Source organism: Carassius auratus, unplaced genomic scaffold (assembly GCF_003368295.1).
Source record: "Carassius auratus strain Wakin unplaced genomic scaffold, ASM336829v1 scaf_tig00214714_1_2670353, whole genome shotgun sequence".
Lineage (NCBI taxonomy): Eukaryota > Metazoa > Chordata > Actinopteri > Cypriniformes > Cyprinidae > Carassius > Carassius auratus.
In genome coordinates, this window is record NW_020527778.1 from 2,625,447 (window position 1) to 2,645,075 (window position 19,629).

General features: G+C 37.6%; 1 protein-coding gene across 2 annotated transcripts; it reads right to left on the reverse strand.

Moving 5' to 3' along the window:
• Nucleotides 1–10,575: 10,575 nt before the first annotated feature.
• neurod6a (neuronal differentiation 6a) lies at nucleotides 10,576–13,653 on the reverse strand. Of its 2 annotated transcripts, none has more exons than XM_026258545.1 (2): nucleotides 13,419–13,653; nucleotides 10,576–12,949 (listed from the first exon to the last, which is right to left on the reverse strand). In XM_026258545.1, exon 2 carries the CDS (start codon nucleotides 12,941–12,943, stop codon nucleotides 11,960–11,962), a length of 984 nt encoding a protein of 327 aa, XP_026114330.1. In that variant the 5' UTR covers nucleotides 12,944–12,949; nucleotides 13,419–13,653; the 3' UTR covers nucleotides 10,576–11,959. The 2 variants fall into 2 exon arrangements, with proteins under 2 accessions (XP_026114330.1, XP_026114328.1); XM_026258543.1 differs by having other exon boundaries at nucleotides 10,576–12,953; nucleotides 13,419–13,651.
• Nucleotides 13,654–19,629: the final 5,976 nt, after the last annotated feature.

Genomic DNA, 19,629 nt, shown 5'->3' on the forward strand with positions numbered 1-19,629 from the left:
TCACTTGTATTTTCATGCAAATTCCCTGATGAGGACATCACCTTCATAGAGGCAGAGCACAGGCTACTGTAAATATCCTAATTGACTAAACAAACATTTGTCTTGATCAAACAGGCTTAATGTAACAACATAATCCCACTTCCTCTAGATTCTAATGAGCCGCTCTCATTTCAAACAGCAATTCTATTAGAACTTAAGATATCATTAAGCAAATGTAATGAATGCATTTTGTTCTGTTCAGCTTTCAGAATGTATTTATAATGTATTATTTCACCACAAGTGTTTCAAAAACTCGATTACAAATCAGAATTAAGCTTGGAGTGTTTTGATGAATTTAAATGTAATTCTTTAACCAATAAAAACAAATAAAATAATTAAAATGGTTCAGTATGCTCATTATGTTTCTTTTACACACAAATGCATGCACATAAAAAAAAAAAAATCTAATATTCAACATGATGGAGATTTTGGTTTGTTTTGACATTTACTTTTCCCCCCAAAAAGTATATATATACCCCATCTGGTTTAAGATACAAAATCCTTCTTTTTTTTTTCGCATTTTCTGTTCCATCGTCTTATTTTAATCTTCCATTCTCATTCCAACACTGTCAAACTTTTAAAAAGTGGACCAAAGTGCTTTTAAATAGCATGGAGCATGACTAATGAGAGAAACATGTTAAAATCATTGCAAAAAGTCCTTGGAAGACAAATGAATTTTCAGCAGAATAATTAACTTAATTAACAAATTTGCATGCATATTCATCAAGCTATTGAAGTCTCTCCAGCCCGGCTTGATGAACGTCGCCGTAATAACCATCTCATTTACATTCTACCATCTACTGCTATTTAGAGATGAATATGAAGAATAAAAGAAGTGGCACATTTCTGAATGCACACACACGCAAGATCGTCTGGTGTACGGTTTCACAGAACCGCAGCCCACGTTTGCACTCATGTTGAGGTATCGCTGTAATGAGCTCCAGAGGAAGGCTCTCTCTCTCTCTGTGTGTGTGTGTCTCCTGCCCTCGGCCCCATCCTCTCTCTCCTGGGCATTGTGTTGGCAGCCGTCCCTGACTCGCAGTTCTCTGGGGCTGGCAGACTGTGCTACCCGCTGTCTCTGCAGGGCAATCTTAACATGCAGCAAGGTGTAACAGCACAGACTGCCACACAAGGCCCGAGGATACCATCGCAACCTAGCCCACTTCAAACACACACACACACACACACACACACACACACACACACACACACGCACGCACGCACACACACACACACACACACACACGCACACACACGCACACAAACACACAAACACACACACGCACACACACGCACACAAACACACAAACACACATCCAAGCAGCCATTGGTGCTTTAATTGTATCTGCATTTTTCAAGCATTTTATTTATTTATTTTTGCCACTTTTATTCACAATATTATATGAATTTAAATTTACAGTTATGCATTTGATTTTATGCAATTTGACTTGCATTGAATACACTTTATCAGTTTATGGATTCCCTGGGAATCGAACCCATGACCTTGGAGCTGCAAGAGTCATACTGTTTGAGCTACAGGAATGCAAATAACATAAAAATGGCAAATGGGGACAAACTGAGGGAATGGATGAAATGATGGGAACAGAAATTCAGCAAAAGAAAGTGTTACAAGTCAAATTCAACCTCAAACACACTTCTTTTGGCAATTTATTCACAGTATTATATGAATTTAAATTTACAATTCTGCATTTGGCAGATACATATATATGTCAGGTTTACATTTATCAGTGCATGCATTGTCTGGGAATTGAACCCATGACCTTGGTATTGCTAGGGCCATGCTTTTCTGTTTGAGCTATAGGAATGCAAATAGGAAAAAAAATGTAAATGGGGAAAAAATGGAGGGAAAGGTTGAGAACAGAAATTAAGCAAAAGAAAGAGTTGCAAGTCAGATTCAAAATGAGTATCAGATTACATACACTAACAACAAGGCCACTGCTCCATTTGAAGCATTTCATTTAAAGTTGTAGAAAACACTACAAATTTCAGTTCGTCGGCTGTATATTCTGTGTGATTATTTGGATATTTTTTTATTATTCAGTCACCTTGAAGTCACTTTAAACCTTTATGATGTTATTCTATATTTATACATTTGGCAAATGCATTTATCAAAAGCAACATTATATTACATTCACAGCCATAAATGCATTCCTTGGGAATCAAACCCATGATGTTGTTGTTATAGTGCCTCTGCTGATCAAGCAACAGAGAGGATTTTTGTCCGAGGAAATGCAAGAAAAGAGGATTTTCTTAACCTTAACCTATATGTGCATGCAGAAGCATATAATTAGTGCACATGTTATATGTACTACATTTATGTTGTTTTATGATATTTTTTGTCAACTTTAAAAAGCTGCGTTATGAGCTGCATCTTTTTGTTTATTCCATGAAAAATAACAAAATATGGATTTAATAAAACATTAGGGGTGATTAAATAATGAGAGAATTTACATTTTTTCTGGGACTATTCCTTAAAGTGTGCATTTGTTGAGCATACAACAGTATTGATTTATGAATTTATAGATGTAGATGACAGTTTTTATATAAAATTGCTGGAAAATGCTTCAAACAAATGTTCAGACTGGAGAAAAAATAAGATGGGGAAGCTTTATTGGTTTATTTCATTATATTTTGTCATTTTGAATTTAAGAGAGTGTGTTTCTTTGCATATGGAACAATTAGGAAATGACAGCAATTCACAGACATGTTTGACAGGTTCATTAGAATTGTTCGGAAACAGAGAAATCACCCAAAGGCCTAACCTGATCACCAATCTTACGATAGTTTCAACTGAATGTAACATATGCTCGACATATTCTAGAGGGCTATGTTTCAAACTGCAACATCTCCCTAAAGATTCATCCATCAGATTTATAGAGTAGGGGATCAAAAACAGAGAGACGAGTCTTGTGTTAATGCACATCACTTTTAGCAGTTTGTGACATTTTTATTAAGTTTCATAAAATGTGAGGAGACAGTCAAAGGGGGTTTGTAATTGTGGATAATTTGCACATTAGCAATTTAAAAAACATTTGAGCAAAAACTCTCCTAAAAAAAATCATTTTGAATGAACACTCGTAAAAGATATGCAAAGGATTTCTCTACCAACATCAGCTGTTATAACTTTTATATTATTAAAGGGTAGATGTTCTAATAGATGTTTCTGCTTATTCTGTGTCGGAGCATTGTTGTTTACTAATGTTTGAAGTGAGAGATCTGTCTCAAGGTTTATATTTATATCTGTGATTGTGTTTTGCATGTTTTTGAGAGATATTCAGACATGTGTGCTTAAGGTGCTTTACCATCATTATCATGTCTGTGACTTGTCAAAGAGGTTGACACCTGAAGGCGATGATGGAATGAACATTTCTGGCAAACTTGTCTTTCAGAACTGTACACCATGCTGATTCCTCCCTCCAGTGGAGCTGCACAGCTCAGGAAGTGTTTGATGGTGATATAGATGGAGAAAGTTCTGAAGAAAGTCCCAAATTCACAGAGGGATTTGATTACCTCTATCCATTATCCACACAGTGAGTGATGGAGTCGCTAACCATCTGTCATCTGATTCATTTGCATCATCAACACCTGCCTGCCTGTTTATGGCTCACCATATTTTTTTTGCCACTTTGATGGAATCTGAAAATGTTTTGTTAAAACAGAAATGAAAGCACTTTCTTAAAGCTATATGCTTCACTTCATTATGCTGAGGCGAAGCTATTTCCATATCGCTGGCTCAAAATGGCACAATAAGGCAAAGAGAAATGTGCACTTGATTCATGATGCTTTGGCAGTGGAAGACATGAATCACACCGGCTTGGAAAAAAGGACATTTCTATTGTAATGGCAATATATCATATTTGTACTGTTGCTTAGTTTGTTTAACTTAGAGTTGATCAAAGTGTCCTTTGCCTTTGAATCTGCGAGCAACCAGAATATTCAATATTTGTCATATTACCTGACCAAAGTAAATTTACAGAACATATAAATATAAAATTCTGTTTAAAAGATTTATTTTAATATCTGTACCTAACAACGATATCTTTGGTGTTTACATGCAAAAACTGCATATGATCTGTAGTTTTCATATTATAGAACATTTATTACAACAGTTTGAGTATATTTCAGTTACAGTGTCCATTTTTACACACACACACACACTAATTAAAATATACTCCGCTAATGCATTTGTTCATGAGTCAAACTACACTGGTCTCGCTTTGTGGTTTTGATTCACTGAAATGAACCAGCTCATAATGATATTTCATTCCAGTTGATGATTCACAAAATAACCCCGTCCCATATGAATCATTTATTCATGATTCAAGGTACACTGATCATGCTGCATGTTTTTTGTAACTTATTCAGGATCCATACTAGTTGGTTTTATGTTTGTTTGATTGTTTGTTTTTGGGTGCAGTTCACTTGAACTTAATAGAAAGATGTTTTTGCTCAATTATTTTGTTGCATTACATTTTAGTACAGATTGAGAACTTATTTAGAATGGAGTTAAATATAAGTTCTTTTGCAGGGGCACAAATAAATTTGCAGGAGTGTTCAAATAAAAATAACGATTAACTTTTTCTTCTTTTTTTTTTTTTTTTACCCAGCTCATAAGAATATAGTTATGGCCTCCAGTTCCTTAGCGATTGCTTACATAATATTGCATATAATTGAAACTCTTGTAAGACACATTGTAAAACATGTATTACAGTAGTTCATTCTAAGAACAAAACATAAAGCCTACCTTGCCATGATGTCAGTGTCCAATGGAATCTTGGGAAATGTAGTCCACTGGAAACAATTAAGCAAATAGGCTTTGTGGCATATGGGATCACATACCATTTTGCGATTTAAATTGAACAAATCAAAAATCTTGACCATTAAATTTAGAACTAGTATGAAATGTTTTCAAAATTCCACTGCAAGACTGAAAACCTGTGAGTATTTTTGGGGTTTAATTTGGTCAGTATCTAGAAGTGAGACCGCACTGTTGCCTTTGTGGGAACAAAAAGGGAGAGAATTTCGCCTGAAATCTTCTTCACCATTAACTGCGGTGATAATTTATGGCACTCAATCTGGTGCCAAGAGACCATTTGGTCTTTGTGTCTGTGCCATTTTACAAAGACACACAATCACACATACAGTACACACAAACACACACACACACACACACACACACACAGCCATGTGCATTATTTTTCTCAGTCACCTACATTAACATTTGATAAAGGATATTTTCATGACAGCACGCTTTTTTGTTTTTGAAACAAGAATTGAAATAAGACTGAAATGGTCTGCAAATGTAAGTGTGGAATCTGTAGTTCAGTGCAAAAATATCTGGATTAATAATTAATAATCACCTTAATGTAATAGAACAGTTGGTTTACAAACTAAGTAGTATGTTTTAACAGCATATGTTTTCACCCTTGGAAACCACCAGCTTTTCTGTTGCTGACATTGATCTTATAATTATTTTCTTAATTTTTTTTTTTTTTGGACAGATTCATACACAAGTCTGTGAAATAAACAGCAGCTGAGATGACCATCCCATCGACATGTTCAACCTAGGATTTTTAGGTCAGCCCTGTATCTCAAAAACCACTAAAGCATTCTGATCTATAAAAAATGAGAGTCTCAATTGATCTTGAGGGTCCAGTCAAAGAAATTTATCTGAAATAATCATTAACTTTCCTTTAGTCTTTAACACAAAATACAAATGACTTTACTGTCCAACATTCAGTTTTAATGGCTGCTAAATGTGTCTGTGATTAGCCAACACCGACTTCAGACAAACTTCATGTAATTTGTCCAAATGGGAATAGTTCATACATTTTTAATATTAGGTTTTGAAATTCACATTAACGACCAGCTAGATTGATGAGCTCTAGTGCCTCTTGATGTCACGCTCTCTGCCAACTCGCTGAAAATCAGCTTTAGATCAAATTCTAATGACTTAGTGACCATTGATGGTCAGGTTGAATTTAAAACAGATTCGTACCCGAAAATTCCCAGCACAAAGAGAGTGAGAAAACACCCAATCCAGACCTGGGAGTCTCTGTTAGTTTAAGTTAAGCTCGTGGGTCAAATGTAAGGGCCCTATAATAACAGAGAGATCAAGTACCCCGGAACCCTCATATTGAAAACACAATCGCATCCCGTGCCAGGATACGCACACAGAGTGCCAAGTCTAGAAATAGGGGCGTTCATCTCAGCCAGGATGGGTGCCAAACTGACACCAATCTAATATGCAAATGAGTTGCTGGCTGATGATGTGGTTGCTTCTGCGGGGAGGATCACCTGCACCTCCTCTCGAAGGACATGGTTTTCAAAGGGGTTTATCTCCTTAAACCCTCTAATTAAAATGAGAAATCCCTAAGCCACCAGCATTCGCGCAAAAAAAGAAAAGAAAGAAAGATTATTAGGAAAATTCTGTGTCCCACACCATCTGCGACCCGGGACTTGTGGTGATTTTATGGGAATGAGACTTAGAGAGGGAGCAGGAGAAGGGACTAACGTATGACAACACCCTTTCTCCACCCGTTAGAGGGGCGTCGAACAGATAAATCAACATCGCACCAGCTCTACATTCTTCATTCCTAATTACCGTTATTATTAACAAGCAATTCATTCCAGAAAGTGTCTCTGAGGCTCTCAGGTGTGAGTTACCGAAAGCTATGAGTGAACCTTCATTAACAACTATAATCAAACAACCTCCCTCTGAAGCATGCCGACAGAGATCTCTACATCTGCATTGCATGTTTAGCATGAGCTGGGAAATGTGAGCTGTCCTGTGCATGTCCGAATTCCTGCACTTTTAATAGCATGTATTAAATCTGAGAGCTTCTCACTGGTTAATGAAGAATATTTGTATAGGTGTGTATTATAAATACACTTCTGTAACATGTACAATACTTAGACAATGCTATCTGTTATGCATTCACAATCATCTCAATAGCATGCAGCCCTGGAAATACACCATTTGAAATCTGCCATCTTTATACTCGATTTTGCAGCCAGGTTGTTGTTTTATTAACCAGTCACTCAAAAGCCATTAAGCTGATTGGCTGATGGCCCCAAAAATAGTTATGCATAAAGAAGATATTTTGAATAATTTTGGTAACCAAAAGGTTTTGGGTTCCATTGACTTCCATTGTATGAACAAAAAAATACCATGGAAGACAATAAGGCCTTAAAAATGGTAGGGTTACCAAAATTCTTCAAAATATCTTCTTTTGTGTTCAACGGAAGAAAGAAATATCAGTTTGGAATGACATGGTGGTTAGAAGGCCTAAATGACAGAATTTTAGTTTTTGGGTGGATTGTCCTGTTAATGACTATCCCGAGCTGCGATTTATATTAATATTGTATATTTGTATTTAAAATGTATTTAGTCAGAATAAACAGAAACTCATAAAAGGATGCAATAGCCTAAAACTGCATTTCATTAGCTTGTCCTCGCATATTGACAATACAGTTTAATCTAATCTAATCTAATCTAATAGAGAAGGAGCTTTCTGCTGGCAGACAATGTAGTTGCAATATTGTCCAGCCGTGGCTGAAGGAACAATGCTAACTAATAACATTTAGGCTGCATCTAAGTATGCACACTTCTCTTCTGTATAGTAGGTGAAAAACAGTATATGAAAAGAGTAATATGTCGAAATTCACAGCACAATCTTAAAAAAGAAAATCATGATTCCAAAAGAGGGCAGAACAGTTAAAAAAAAAATTCCCCAAAGAAACTTTCTGTGAAGAGTTAATAAAAGAACAATTTCGTATTTTTGGTGAAGAACTGTTTAATAATCTAAAGAAACCTTTTCCACTATGAAGAACCTTTTGTGCAATGTAAAGGTTCCATGGATGTTAAACAATCATCAATGACAATGAAGAAACATTTAAAGAACCTTCATAAAACATTAGGCAAAAATTAAGTACTTAGACTTATACTCAGAGAGTATATAATTTTGAATCCAGCCACAGTACATCTGCCAGGTTGGCTATGACCACTGACCCATATGTTCTCTGACATATGATGTTCTACCAGTAACCATGAAAACAATTTATTTGGGTGTTGTTTAACAAGTACAATGTAACCACAAGAGACCACTTCTTGTGGTAACTTACTATAGCACTTACACTTAAAAATTAGCCTTTATAAAAACAAATCCTATAGTGCATAAATTCCCATGGTCTTATGGGATATATACAAACTTTAGAATTGCAACATCTAGGCATTGTTTACCAATACCACATCATTAAGATGTCCATTCTTTTTGCATACTATCATAATCGGATGGGTCATTCATTTCCACCCACTCTGGACTGATTGTAGGCTATTGTTTGGTGTGACTCATCCTCAGTGATAGGATTTGAAACAGAAGGGTTGACACATCAGAACACAGAATGGAGCATCACAAGTGGACGAGAGCTATGAGTTATCGTGAACGGAGTATGTAGTAATTCACCTCCCACCATCCACACACAAATATACACCCACAAACTTCTATGTACACTCACATGCATCCACCCACAGACATCTGCAGCTTACCACGCTCTTCCACACAATCAACACCTTTAAAAATTCAAATGAGATGTATGCAATTCAACTTCACCTACAGCATTGAAAACAAATGACAGCCAAAGTTTTGAACAAGGGTGCGCCTCTTCTAATATGCACCTGACTTAGTCACGTTAGACGCCATATTGAATATGGCGCAGATAAAAACGAGGTTGTGAGGACATGCAGCCTTTACAATGGCACGCACGATAAGACCCTAAATCACGTTATTTTCACAACTCCCAAAAAAGTTTGTCCAGTGAAATTTTTCATTTATTTATTTTTTTCTCAGAAAGACACTTTGTCAGCTGAACAGTGGTACCTATGTTAAAAATAAAAGTAAGCTTTTGGCCTCGTTTTCGTTTCTGTCTAAAATTAAATATAGCTCTACCTAAGCTATCTATAGTGTGCTGTTGATAAAGTTGAATGACAATTTTTACAAATTTGCATGGTAAAATACCGTCTTTTTAGAAGGTTGGGATAATAGAGCATTTGCTGTAACTTTATATAGGCTAATTATTAATATTTGCCTATAGCCTATGTTGGTCAAAACGTGTTTTGCTGGATAAAAGTGCTGGCTAAAACGAGGCATAGCCTACATGTAGGCTATTCTTGTAAGTAAACACGCATTACATTTTTAACTAAAAGTAAACTTTCCACCGGTGTGAAGCGCATAGAGAAGTGTCGCTGTTCACTTTTCAGCTGTTCGTTCCTGACAACTTCGTCTCAGGGGTAGCATATGTCCTGCCTCTCTCGCAGTTGTGTGAAATATCGCCACTGTTGGGTTTTTTCTGACACCTCAACATCCCCACAGCAAATCAAGAGTCTCATAGCACACGATCGGTGCTTGTGCGGATTGAATCTTTGCACCTGTCAGAAGCATTAGGTGTTTTAGGACAACGTGATGATTAATTGCATATTAAACATAGATTACAGGTTTATTTTTTCTTTGAAAGCGTGAAAAGGAATCAATTAGGCTAAAGTCGTGCGAGAACATTTTAATCTGTTTTGTCAAAACTGTCAGTGGTTGTGAAGCTCTAACTTTATTTGTTGTGAAAAAAGAATTGGACTATTTTGCTGAGCATTTTATCCTAAACAAATCACTGAATCAGGCTATATCTACTACATAGCTATAGGCTACTATCATTTCATGAAATAGGCCCCGGTTTGAACTAAAATAGCTATATATATATATATTTTTTTTAACTATGACTATATGAGTTTTGTGGCTTTTAACCAATTTCATTGTAATCTACGTATTATGAATCCTGTCGCTGGTTTCTGGGGGGTGACAATGCTCACCCGCGGGGGAATAGCCGCTCTCGGGCTCCTGATCCGCAGTCTGTCGCTGATTGGCCCGCTTCCAGCTCGCTGCTGAACTCAGAGACAGAAGAGACTCAAAGCCAGATAACCTTTATTCCCCTAAACCCAGTCCTGAATATCACCTCAAGAACGTCTCATTTTACAATTAACCTTGACCAACGCGTCGCATAGGCCCATAAACAGATGCATTATGGATTTTGGCGATTTCATAAATGAAATTCCTTTGTCCTCCGTTGATAACCAGAGATAGTTTCTCTGTTTTTCTGTACCAAAGGCGTTGTATGACCTCTGTAGTAGCTATGGATTGTGGCAAATAGGCCTTCATATTGTTAGACTTTAAATAGATCTAAATGATATAGGCCTACTCTAATAGGCTACCTTTATATATTATCTTCATATTTTAAAGCATTGTTTGTTCATTATACGTATTACAATTATAGAAAACGAATGCGACACTGCATTTAATGTTTTCGTTTTTTCTTTCGTACTTTTTTCTTGCGACACATAACGAGGTTTGGATAGGCTATCTATTTTTAAAGATAGTTCTATATCTGTAATATTTTATTTATTATTTGAATTCGATGTTAGAGATTCATGTATTCAGAACATTGTTTTCAAAATAGAAATGCAATCATTTAAACTTTATTTTACTGTACAAAACAGCTCGACATTATACAAAGATCAGTTTCTGTGCATTCAGTCATTTTTGCACACACAAACACACACAAAAACAAAAATCCCGTTTGGTGAGAAAAATCAAAACGCACGAATCCACCACTGCAGACGTCCATGGCATTGCATAAATGATGCGTGACAAATATATTAAGGCAGGTTTTCCCTTGACATGAGTTCACTAGACAGCACACAGACCTTTCCATTAGAGATTTGATTTTACATGCTTCATTTGCATTTGCTTACAGTGATTGTTCCGAGAATGAACGCAATATATCGACTTTACATTTGAGAAAAGACAGAATTGTCAAACAATCTGTTGCATAATTACATCATCGTGTTCTGATATTCCTTTATCATACTTCTGAAAATTATGCGCATAGACAAATATGAGTTATTTGAAATATTTGGAAATTAAGAGGGTGCTTTGGACTAGTTTGTCTACATCTATAAATTTAAATAGAAAAATTGAAATCAATGAAACGAACAAATTATTAATATAGGCTACCATTATTATTTCTTTTTTTATTACTTCAATTGCCTGTATATATTTTAAATATATCATTTTTAATAGGACAACAAATTGATTTAATATTTGCCTCTTTGTGGTGGTCTTAGCATATGAATATATATTATTGTAAATAACAACAACAATAATAACAAATGGTTGAATCCATTTTTTTACTAACATTTAAATAGTGCCCTGTGTAAAACATCACGAAAGTTTCTTACATGATGAGATTTTGATTCAAAGGAAATAAATGCATTTAATGTTCTTACGTTTATTTATGTTACTTTTATAAACGAATAAAGGCATTTATGTATTACAAAATGATGAGATATGAAGTATTTTAACACCAATATTTTGTACTTTGTGCGAATATCGTTTAGACAAATTAAATGGCTAAATACATGGCCAGATCGAGAGTGATAGACTTGTGTATTGCATAGCACCCCTAGCAATTATTGCTCTCCTATTTTACAGAATTTTAATCGCAAATATTTTAATGACCTTATAATTAAAATACGCCTTTTGGAGCGAGAGTCCTTACTGACAGATTTTCAGATCTATAAAAACTCATTCAAGCCATTAAATTAACTGAGAATATTAAAAATAATGTTATTGTTTGTGGGTTGTTTTCGCACACATTTTGTCGAACAGTTTAAAATCAATTCAAACAGTAATTAGGAACACTGTAAGCACATTTTCCATTTAATTAAAAATGATAAATAATGAAACATCCGATGCCATAAAGCCCAAATCAGAGATGGAGTTTATAAATAATACATGTGCGATTTTCAGTCCTGCTTTTTCGGTTCTTTTCACTCACGTTTGACTTTCTCTCATTAATTATGAAAAGTGTTTAATTCTTCTTGCACGGGGTAAAACTGGCCTCGGAGGTGAATGTCATATGGGAAATGGAGATCCGAGGAGCCTCTCGCGCTCTGGCTGATGGAGGAGCGCGGCGGCACGGCGCAGTAGCGCGTGCTGTAGTGGCAGCTCTTGCCATATTCGACCGGCTCTTCGTGCTTGAGGGAAAAGATCCCGTTAAAGTTCATAGGAGGGCTTAAGGGACCGTCGAACTGAGGGCTTCCGCATTCCGGCGAGACACTCTCGTAGAAAGACTCATAGGAGCTGCAGTAGTTGAACGGCCTGAAGGGTTTGACCGCATCTACCGAGGGTCCCGAGGGCGTCACCACACTCGGACTGTGGTAGGTGGTGTACACGGATTCATACGGCGACCTGCCGGAGAAAGACGCCTCGCTGTTGATCTGATCCGTGATGAAGTTCCTTGAGTTCAGTTGCAGGCATCCGGCCACTAAGTTGGTGGTGGGCTGCGATAGCCCTTTGCACAGGGTCTGAACGAAGGTCAAGAGGTCAGGCCTCTTCCCGTTGCTCAGGATCTCGGAAAGCGCCCAGATGTAGTTCTTGGCCAGCCGCAGGGTTTCGATTTTCGACAGTTTCTGGGTTTTGGAGTAGCAGGGCACCACCTTGCGCAGGCTGTCCAGGGCGTTGTTCAGACCGTGCATTCGGTTCCTCTCCCTGGTGTTTGCCTCCATGCGCCTCACCTTGACCCGGTCCACCCTAGCTTTGGTCATTTTCTTTTTCCGAGGCCCTCTCCTCCGAGGCAGACCGTTCTCGTCCTGTCCGTCCTCCCGTTCGTCCTCATCCTTCTCCGAATCCTCATCCTCCATCGTGTGGGAGAGCGTCTCCTCCTTTTTAAACGGCTCTTGTTTAGTGACCTTCATTTCACCCACGCAGTCCCTTGGAAAGTTTGCCCCGAATTGAGTGTCCATTATGACAGGATCCTCAAATGGAAGAGTCAGCATTGTGATCTTACTGGGGATAATGAGAAGATAATGGATCTTTTGAATGAATCAGCAGCGATTTAAAAACAACCCACACATGGTGCTCAATTAATACACTTAAAAAAAAAGGTACAAAAGCTGTCACTGGGGCCGTACCCTTTCATTTAGGTACCTTTAATGTATAATATTTAACAGTTAGGGGTAAACATGGTACATGGTGACAGCTTTTGTACCTTTTTTTCTGATCGTATACAATGATGCATTAACATAAAAATACCAATTCACATTTAACAGAATTCCAGATTATACTGATCCTCTAATGAAATCAATGCTCTTTTATACACAAAAACTCAGCTGCAATTGAACTGAATCTGTTAACTTGTTTTTACGTGTGAAATTGCATCGAATTTTTAAAACGCAAGTCTAAAATCTGGTGAAAAGGCAGACATAGTCATGCAGCACATGTCGATTCTTACCCTTGAATGGTCCAGCTTACCTGGTTAATGATGGTGTCAGATGAAAGTTTTCATACTTCCTATTTCAAATTTATTTCCGCTTGGTGTTTTAGCAGGTGAACAGCTCGTGCGTTTTTCTCACCTCCCTACTGTTCTCCTCGTCTCGCGCTAAGAGAAATGACACTGATGCCAACTGCCAGAGCTGGTACCCATGCCATCTGCCGCTGACGTCACGTGACATGGGTTGGTCACGTGACCGGGTCCCGGGGGACCTGTATTCCTCCCCTGATCATCTGGCATGTGCCTCGAGCTGCGTACCACTGCAAAACCACAAAGCAGCCTCAATAAAGGACCAAGTACCAGCATCCACCGTTAGAATCTGATGCTGTGGATGGACAGGAATGCTGTGAGACGGTCAGGGAAATACATTTCTTAGTCTTTGCTGTTAGAAATAAAGTAACTGTGATAATATTTTCATGGAAACACAACAATAAGTGGACTAAATCTAAAATTAGACAAAATAGGTTCTTGTATATGTCAGGTATATTCTGTAAACGTGTAAAAAAAAAAAAAAATGTCAGTGTTGGTGAATGACAGCAAGAACCAGGTGACTGATGGCTCTTGTTTGCCTGGTCAGTCTCTTCAAGGGCGTTTGCCGAATGACTGGTCCTTCTGTCTGTCATCAAAGCATTTTCTGTGTGACGTTCACTTGATCATGAAAACATACATTTAGATAAAGTTAAGATAAATTCACTCTCTAACATATAATAAATATGCCCCCTCAACATGGATTCTGAGATATGAAACCTTTTTTTTTTTTTTTTTTTTTTTTTGCTCTACTTATGAAAATTAGTCTGGGTTTTTGTTTACACTCTCTCAAACATGCACACACTCTCACCATCCCTCCCCACCTTCATCACACTCAGCCATCCACTTTCACACCGCCCAGTAGAATACAAGTGAATCTAACAAAACATGTCCAGGTCACATTTCACTCCCAGAAATTATACTGTGCATGTTTTGTTTTTTTTTGCCTATTTAAGACCTTTATTTTATTTTTATTTTTTTGGTTTGTGATGTGTTTCCCTCAAATTCCGGATGGTTGATTCTCTTTATCCTTGTTTGTTAATTCTCTTTACTGTATTTTGCTGTATTACATTTAATGTTATTGACAGTATAAATATTTTTTAATTGTTGATAACACTTTAGGGACCAATTCTCACTATTGACTTGCTTATTAACATGTCTGTTATTAACATATTAGCTGTTTATTATAAAGCACATATTCTGCAAGACCATATTCTACATCCATAATCTTACCCAATACCTAAACTACCTTACTAACTATTAATAATCAGCAAAAAAGGAGTAAACTGAGGCAATAGTCATAGTTAATGGTTTGTTAAATAAAATGTATAATTAAGTAAAATTAATTTTAGGTTCATACTGAACTAGTTTTTTTGTGAGATTCACCTGTGCACAAAATCACACAGAGATTTTGGAGCATGGGTTTGGCCGTCTCTGGCATCTGGTTGTTTCTTGTAGCAGTAATTGTCCAGAGCATTGGCTCCTCCCACATGAAGACCTGACACTCATGCATTCCATTATCAGTGAAAGCTCCTGCTGCTATTGAACCTGTGCCTGGCCTACTCACATGCACACACATTTATAATTCAAATCAGCTCTTTAAATGCCCCCAAGTGCATTTATGCCTCTCAGAAGGACGCCACAAAAGACTAACGCAACATAAATGACATGCACCACCTTACTGCTCCTGTCTATGATTAACTGGCTCTTTAACCCGATGTTGACAGACTTTAGTGGTCCTGTTAGCAGCAAACCACCTATCAGACAGTCCCTGGTTAGTCATGAGTGATCTTGGTAAAAATGGCTGCTGTATTTTTCACTGGGACGGTCAGCTTGATCTGCACTTATAAGCACAACAAAAACATAATGAACACCGCATACAGATGCAGTTCGCTGACAGCGACGACGGCTCAGTCACGCATAATAGGCGTGTACCCTTGGATGTTTGTGTTTAGAAACACACACACACATAAAGTCCCCTTCTGTCCCCATCCAAAAATGCCTCAGCTGGTGACAAGCTTTACGGTTCAGCACACACACCAACATCTGATGAGTCAAACTTCCCCATTTCAGACTAATCACTTGACTGCACTAATTGCAAATGCAAATATGCAAATTCATATTAATTAATTACTCTGTTAATTAGTTCTCTGGTCTTTGTGGGCAATAAATCATTGTGCTGCAGAAAGGAAAGGGGGCAGGCCCATCCCGAATAAAAAATTTAGCATGCACAGAAGGAACACTCAGAGAAGGACAGTGCGAAAGGACCTGTAACAATATAAGAGAGCAAAGACCAGACACAACACAAAAGCAATGGCTGGGCCAGACACACACTCCCCTGACAGACCTGCTTTATACCCTGCAGACTCACAGTGAAGGACAGGCCCCTTCTCATGAGGAACATTCGGCTGACAAGAGCTGTCTGCCAGTGATTTCATTAACACATTATCAGCTTTTAAGGACAGTATGATGCCAGGCAGCAAATGAAGCCATGGATGTTCACACGTCAAATGGCACACACACACACACACATAGTGTATTAAGATCAGTAGCTCTGCTAAAGATGGTCTTTTGAGAGTTCTAGACGTCTGTTGATGATGGACCTCAAAGCTAATCTCGTGTAGGAAAGACAAAATATTACCATCTATAAAAAAAAAAAAATTCCAATCAAAAATACACCCTTCTTTGTTGTTGTTCATTTGAAAGTAATTAAACATGCTAAAATATTTTAAATAGAATCAAAACAGGGTTGACACACAAAGATATACCTGTGTGTACAGTATAGGACAGCCACAGTGTTAATGGTTTGACAGTATGGCATATGCATAATTCATAATTCAGTTTTTAAAAATGAATAACATCAATTTCTCTGAGGAGAAGGATGTTCTGGACGCAGAAGGAACTGTTGCTTAAAATGGCACCTTCTTGTGAATAATACATACATATTTTTATATAGAATATTTAAACAACTGGATGCATGTTATATAAAAAATGACAATTATTGCAGCTGTGTAATTCTTTAAGAAATAAAACTGTATTTTATAAACATATATTTACAAAATATAATACATAAATGTACGTATTTTATTATTGTTATGTAATTGTTAATGTGTTCATATGTAGCCTGATTATTTTTATTTATTTGATTCTAATATGTAAATGTTTATTAATGAGTACATTAAAAAGCTGCACTACAAACAGTTCAAACCTCAGAATTGTCATCAGAAAAATCAATCATTTAATCCGGGACGGTTTCGCGGGAAGTGCACACTGTAGCCTACTTCCGTCACTCGTCTGTGCGTGTCTTCGTCAGGAGAAGAAAAGAAGTCCCGGCTACTTTTGCGCCACTCTACCTTTAGGTGGGATAAAATCCGTCTTGAATACACGCCTCAAAGCATCAGATTCATCGCGCACCTGGACAACTTAGTCTAAGCACAACTCACGTGATTATTAAATCAATATTCTTCCATAAGTAAATTTAAGTTTCATGATTCAACCGCTGAAAGAGCCAATAGTTACAGAGGTTTAATTATTTTAATATAACAATTAAATGTAATATATCTAATTGAGATATACATGAGATATACATATATATATATATATGTGTGTGTGTGTGTGTGTGTGTGTGTGTATGTATTTCTATCACAGAAGAACTTCATACTGGTGCATCAGTAGTTCTAAAGTTCTCATTTCCCTTTTCTCATTAGAATTACTGTTACATGCAACCACATACAAGCCAAAACAAAATATGCCTTTGATGTAAAATATGAACTTGTGCCATGCTTGAAAACAAAGACTAGATTTCCCCCTGTGATTTGCATGAAGAACTGATCTGCTCTGTGCCGCTGATCCACAATGTTAAGTGATTTTAATTTCACTCTTGTACCTAGCCAATGCTATAGTCCAGGGACTAGTGGGAGCGGATGGGGGAAGTGTGTGTGTGTGTGTGTGTGTGTGTGGATGCATCATGCCAGAATTGTTGATGTGACTGTGATTTATGTCAGATTCGTGCCAAGTACGTCCATCAGGGTGAACCTTCTCTGAGCAACCTCACCCTGTGTGTGTCTGTGACTCCGTCGCAACGCGATTGCACAAATCTGATCTGGTAAGAAGGTGGATGTGGTATAAAGTGATCTGGCACGGGTGAAATCCTTGGCATGGGTTAAATGGGTCGTAACCTCTCTTTTGGCCCTGTAGAGGCACACATTGGACTGGTGCTGTCCTTCACAGTCTCCTGCAGTCCTTTGCGCTTGTTGCCCAGTCCAGATTAGGTTCTTCTGGCATGACTCTTGCTGGGATTCTTCCTAAACCGTCTGGCATCTGCTCAAGAAGCAACCCTGAATGTGGCGATGTTAGAGCCATATTTGGCTCCTCATGAGACCAGAATGTGTTTTTGTTCACATTTATATATGTTTTGAATAAAAAAATAGCATCTGAAAAGAGTAAATGTATTTAGAAATGTAACATTTTCCTGAGAAATAAGCATTAGCCGTTAAAAATTAGCTTGAAGTGTCTTCATATAAAAATGCTGGGCACAGCATGTTTACTGGACTGTCTACTCTCTATTAGTTGTTGTTGTTGTTACACGAACGTTGCTGGAATGTTATGGAAATGTTATGCATTAGCGTGGCCCCTGCTGCTTTTTTGAGTGTCATTTCATCATTTCCCATCAGTGGCTTCTCCAGGCTTGTCTGATGATCTGCCCTGATGCAATGAGAAGCACTACAACAAATATTGTTTTGGAAATCGGCCTGTTTTGTCTTTCATTGTGGCTTATCCTTCCCTTCTACCTAGAGAAAAAGCATATTAGAAATTAACATATATTTGTTTCTACATTCTGTACATTATTTTTCTGGGTCTTTAGCAGCTAATAAGAGACTAACAGTGTACACTAACTAACATAGATGTAAATGATCCATGGCAGTAAGAGAAGAGAAGACAGAAACAACTCAACTTTTATTTTTAGAAAAGGGATTTGAAATGCTATTCTTCTTTTTCTCCACAAATCGGAAACAGACTGCATGCACCTTAAAACATGCATGGGTATCTGTGAAGGCTTACAAACACTTAGAAGTGTGATTCTGCACAAGCATGCACAATTTTAGACAGATTTATTAAATTAAGCGCAACTTGTATATTGTTGCTCTAGTGTCAAATCTCTTCTGGCTGTAGTCATTTTTATTTTGATGTACCCAATTTAACCCCAGTTGCTACCAGTGCAAGCAAGGACCCTCATGCTGGAGCTGTTTTGGACAGCCTGCTGGACGTTCACCCTCAGGACCGGGCCTAAATGTCCTTGGTTTCAGCAGGCAGCTGTCCCCACTTAGGCCTTAATTTAATCTCCGACACTCTGAGGCTACTGTGAATGTTCTGGAAAACAGGATCTGGCAACACGAACGTTCACTCTCATTCAAACACACCCACTCTCTGAAGCGAGCCACCAGTACTGATGTTTATGATGAAGATGTCTGATGCATTTGTTTGCTTACATTGCACATTCTTCAGGACCTTGTTCTAATGTTATGATATGTTTACCTTTGGTTTGCAATATCTTAAATTTTCCACAAACGCTGATAAAATGACACTTGACAAAGATTATGTAAGAACACCACTGTCGTCGTTCTGCGTTTGTTATTGCCTCCTCTGAAATGTTGTCCTGCTCTTATTTTTAGGCAATCTGAAAGCCCCATCTGGTCAGCCTGGTGGGGTTTGGATTAGTCATGGTCTGGGTCAACCGACAGCCTCGCGAGGGTCTGCGCATCCCACCCACAGACCGCCTGTAACAAGCGCCATCCAAAATGAGCAGAAGCACACAAAGTCACAGTCAAAGGCACTATCGCCATCCTGCCAAGACCTGAGACAGTGGGACTAAAACCCACACGACATAGATAGAGTTCACACTTCTGTCTGTAATTAATTGTTAATAATGACATTTTCATAGATTCAAAATTCCCTCTTAAGATTAAAAAAAAAGCATAGGTGTATTTCAGTAAAGTCAGAACAAGGATCTCTGAGAAAAGCTGCCTTTATAAGAAGCGTACATAAGTTTACATAACAGCTCATCTACTAAGATGCCTTCATCTATTTAGAATTAGAAGGCGGCATAGATGTGTCCAAAAAAAAATGTATGAAAACAACAGATTATTAATTTCTTATTTTTATTGA